Source organism: Egretta garzetta, unplaced genomic scaffold, assembly GCF_000687185.1.
Source record: "Egretta garzetta isolate BGI_Z169 unplaced genomic scaffold, ASM68718v1 scaffold205, whole genome shotgun sequence".
Taxonomy (NCBI): Eukaryota; Metazoa; Chordata; class Aves; order Pelecaniformes; family Ardeidae; genus Egretta; species Egretta garzetta.
In genome coordinates, this window is record NW_009259713.1 from 127,920 (window position 1) to 132,961 (window position 5,042).

The window sequence follows — 5,042 nt, forward strand, 5'->3', positions numbered from 1 at the left end:
AAAGTATAAATCTTTTTTTTTTTTCTTTTTTTTTTTCCTCTCCCCTTCAGTAGAAATAATTTACAACCCACAAAAGGACTCCTTGGTGAAACCACTAACTACAGACATGGTCATGGAATGTAGCTCAGTAGACTTGTTTCAAATAGAAAGGCAACATTATCCTGAAAAAGTTTGGTCCTCTTATAACTCACTGTACTGTAGCCACCACAGTCTCTTGGTAGATGTTTTAGGAGAATTGTTTGTTTTCTGATTCTCTTTTGTTTTGAGATAATATCTTGGTGATAAAGTTGGGTAAAATTTGGCCCCATTTACAGATGTCTGATCAATGCTGAATCTGGAAGAACAACACTGAGAGTACATGGGGGGAACCTTTATTGACTGGTCTCACGGCATATTTTTTCATGCAATCACTTTTCCTTATATACTTCTTTTCCTCTTTGTTCATTTTTTTCTTCAGTGTCCTTGGGGGGGGAAGAAACCCTTAGTCCAAATGACAGAAAGACATTTCACTGTTTATTTACATGTGGATCACTTTGGCTAAGAAGTCCTGGCAAACCAGAGTTGCCTATTTCTTGTGAATGTCCTCATGCCGTATAATTTTGTATGTAATCCAGTAAAAGATGTTGAAAATGAGGAAGGCGAGTGGGAATGCAGCGCGGGATATTGTATCAATCCTTTTTGCACGGTCAACAAACTTCTTTTTGATGGAATCTGAATCCTTTGGTGGTGCCGGAGGTGGGTTGGGTGGAGTAGCCTTGACTGCTGTGCCGTCTTTCACTTGGAGACAGTGACCCATGCCATAGCCACTGAAATTGAATCGACTCTCACGAGCAACTTCATCTTCCTGGGGGAAAGGAAGACAAATAAGAGACACAATCATCTGTCTATCGAGCACGCCATAGTAGTTGAGATGCACCCCTCCAAAGCACCTAAGCAAATTAGCTGGTTAAGCTACGATACAAAGTCCAGGTTTCAAAGACAAGCAAGCAATTAAAACTCACATAAAAGCACATGGAAATTAGGTGACTGCCAGTGTTTGTGAATCAGAGCTTTAATTTCTCTAGCTGTGACTAAATCAGTTGCCCTGAGCAGCAGGCTGTATCCCAAACCCCATAGGGAAAAGATTTGACTCCACAGGTTTCTCATCGCTCTCCTTGGGCTTGCTGTGGGGAGGAAACATGGTCATGTCGGTAGCAGGGAGTCTGCTCCAGCAAGGTTGAATTGAATGACCCAGAGATCCAGGGGCCCAAGCTCATGGCAATGTGTATCCACGGCTCGATCTAACCTCAGCCTTGCCCCCCTGTCTCCAATCTATGAAACAAGGATAGATCATGGTCCCTCCTTGCTCACAGGAGCGCTCTGACAAGCAGTACTTCAAAGTGAACCGGGAACTTGGATTTAGCGGTAACAGGGAGTTAGGTGCAATAGCGCAAGCTTATATAGCACCGTCTTGCAGAAATCCATTCTCTCTCTTGTCTGAGTGGGTAATATTTGCTTTTGGAGAGGTGAGTAACTACCACTGAACTTTATCACCATGATAACTGCGTGATGAAAGGTTTGTGGCTGCACTGGTAAATTCTCACTGCCGTTTCTCCTGTCTGATAGCACAATAACACACAAGTTAACAGTTACTGGCAGCCCTCCATGAAGAATTCAAACCCAACAAACAAGCAGCTCTATTCTTTTTCATTCCAGCAGGGATGAATGGTAGGTCTAGCATCTTGCCCTCATAAAAGACCTTCTCTTCGACCAACAAACACTTCATTGTTGACTTAAAATGACTGCTTCTTGGGCTCACGGGGAGCCCACTCCCTCATAATGAATACTCGCTCATATCTCTCAATAAACCACAGCCTGCTGATATTAACAGAGAATTAGAGACTGCAAGAAAAAAACCAACACAGCAGCAAATATTGAATAGGGAGTACATTTGCTGAACTTGGGGGTGGGGAGGGAGGATAATTTACACCTATTCAGGATGTAAATCACCGCTCCTTCACAGAAGAACCTCTTTCAATAATTGCATTTTTCTTTCTTTCCAGCTCCAGCATTGGAGCTGAATATATCACCAGACTTGCTCTCCTTACCTTGGAGCTGACACACAAATGTGAATAACCAGTAGTGTGATCCAAGGCTACCAAATGAGAAATAGTCACTCTGACTGCTTATGACATCCAGTGCTTATGGAAGGACATGCAGTAAACAGTATTTTGGAGCCCCTGTCAGTTCAGCCTGAGGACTATTCTACAGTGTACCCATGAGCAGGTGGAAAATTGTGGTATTGCAAGGCTGTTTGAGCACTTATCCAGAGTTTATAAGCCTTTAATTTCAAAAGCTCACCATCATTAGAAAAAGAAGCATGGTCCTCTCCTTTTTCATTTTTATTTATTTACAGTTTTCAGTCCCTCTGTGAAAACTCTGAAATTCTGCTTGTCCTAGTGATTATAAATATGTAAAATATTTTAAAGATGGACCCACTGAGACCTAAGTTCTGGATAGTCTAAGAGGCAAGGCTTCTCTTTCATGACAGTAACACCACAAAGTCCCCCAATAGTACAGAGAGCTGCCTTCCTTGCAGTGCTTCCCCTTTTACTGAGTTTGAAGGATAAAATGCATGCCCAGGACATGAGAGATGATTAAAAAAGGTAACAGATTTTCAGCAGCTGTGTTGCCATATGTACTTCATTCATTTTTTAAAAATTTAATTTCTGTTACTTGTGAGGGATCTATGGGAGGAAAGAAAATGTACTGAGCTCAACGCAGGACTTGGAGAGTCTCAACTTCCACTGTGCCCTGCTGGGTCACAGCTTTGTCGCATGGGGCTGAGCAATTAATCTTCAATGTCACAGCCCTGCTTCTGAGCTTACATTTTTGTAATTTGAGTGGGAAGCCATCAGAGATTAGGGATAGGGGTGTTTAAATCTCATTCTTTCAGGTTTTCAGCACCCAACTTTTAGCTGTAAGGAACCACTCATCCCAATGGGATTTAGAGCCCTGTTTTTTCCCCCACAGACAGTTGGCTGTGCCACTTCTTTCTCACAAAACCCAGAGGGAAGGATGCTGATATAGCCTGGATACAAGCAGCACAGCATTCACTTGGTGTATGAGGAGCACATGCTTGGTTTCCTTCCCCGCTTGAGCAGATTTGAATCTCCTCCCTGAGAAATCTCTGGGTTGGTTTGTTACCTCTTCTCCCAACATGGAGCTGTTTGCTGGATGCAAAAAACTGTGTGATTACGTAGCTTTTTCTTAAACATTATTAGAAAAACTTTTTTTTGAAGACTAAATAATTAATTAAGAGAGTGGCACTGTGTTTCTACCCTGCCACTTGTTTCTATGTTTGATATTACACTCTTACAAAAACTTAGCACTAGATACACCTAAGCTGGAGCTGTTGCAATCATCTAAGTGCTGCGGGAAGCAAGCAAAGCCACAGTCCTTACAGCCCCATCTCTAGTCCTGGAGGTGGCACAGCTCCATAACCACCATGTCATTTTCATCAGTAAAACCCCTCAATGAAACAATGAAACCCTGCAGAGATCATGACCCACATGTCAGTGCTAGGAGGATAGTTGTTCTATGGGACTGCAGTTGGGCGTGTGTCTGTTGGCCCCCTGAGCCCTTAAACCAGTTCCACACAAAATGACACAGCAGGGACAGAAAGGTTTCTTCTCTGCTGCTGAAGGGAGCTGGGAGTCAACCCAAGTGCTGGAACTTCATCGTACATGCTGCTTGTGGATTAGTTCACCTGGGCATGGACCATGCCAACAAGCTTCCTCTGAGATGAACCTGCTCCACTGGGCCCTAATGCTGCACACTGTGGTCATGAGCTATGTGGTGATGATTGGCCTCAGGAACAATAAAATCTCTGATGTGATTTACTTTAGCAGTACAGTTGTAGTTAAAAAAAAAAAAACTGTCCTGAAACCACCATAATCTTATGGCAAATCTACAGTTTGGCATTTCAGATGATCTTCCAATATTCTGTTATGTATAAAGGATTTTGGGGAATAGTCACACAGAAAGAAAACCAAATTTAGATCCTTTGGCAAAGAGAACCCTTTTTTGTCATGTTTCAATATGTGAGATGAAGAACTGACCTCAGGTGCCTCCCCTTAATATAGTGGATATGTCTTCCTTTAACCTAGAGGCTTCGTGAACTATTGGGCAACCTACATAGGGTACCCTCTGATGTGGTTGTAGAGTCACTCTTCATTCTCAAGGTCATATTCAGTTCACACTGTCTGACCCACCCTACCATGGAGAATCATCCACATGCAGTCTTCAGTCTGTGCTGTTCATCAGCTTAGTCACCAGTAAAATAGTGCAAATGACTTTGCAACCATTTCTATCATTATTGTAATCAGATTACATGTAAAATTTACATTCATTTTAAGCAGGCAGGTTCTCACTTGCTTAAATCCCAGGCTATTTATGTTTTTACAGATATTAAAACCAAAATCAAAGAACAGCTGGAAGCCACTGGACATTGACTGGAGTGGCAGAATCCACTGCCATTGAAGTCATTAATTTTATCCTTCTAAAGGGGTTGCCTAATACATAGCCAGAACTCAATCTGTCCATGATAAAAACATGGGGAAAAGGGTCACAAACAAGGATAAGAAACAGAAAAGAAATGAATAGCAAGATGAAAGTGTTCTTTTGCTGGTTTTCTCTCAGATATTCACACTCCTGAGTATCTTAGAAGAATTATCCTTTGAAAACTAATTACATTTCTTGAGATTTGGGTAAATGTTTTCTACAGACGTGTTTTCAGCAACATAGGTTTAGTGTATTACCTTATGGTGTCATAGTCAACATACACAGAATCACACAGAATCACAAGGGTTGGAAGGGACCTCGGGAGATCATCTAGTCCAACCCCCCTGCTCAAGCAGGTTCTCCTAGACCATGTGACACAGGACTTCATCCAGGCAGGCTTTGAATATCTCTAGAGAAGGAGACTCCACAACCCCCCTGGGAAGCCTGTTCCAGTGCTCCATCACCCTCAGAGTAAAGAAGTTTTTCCTCATATTCAACTG

General features: G+C 42.3%; 1 protein-coding gene across 2 annotated transcripts in view; it reads right to left on the reverse strand.

Annotated features, from left to right (window-relative positions):
* Positions 1 to 565: 565 nt before the first annotated feature.
* Positions 566 to 5,042, reverse strand: part of GLRA2 (glycine receptor alpha 2) — a 132,234-nt gene continuing 127,757 nt past the window's right edge. For both annotated transcript variants that reach the window (XM_009639052.1, XM_009639051.2), the window contains exon 9: positions 566 to 844. In XM_009639052.1, the coding sequence (XP_009637347.1) occupies positions 566 to 844 (279 nt within the window). The remainder of the gene's footprint in view (positions 845 to 5,042) is intronic.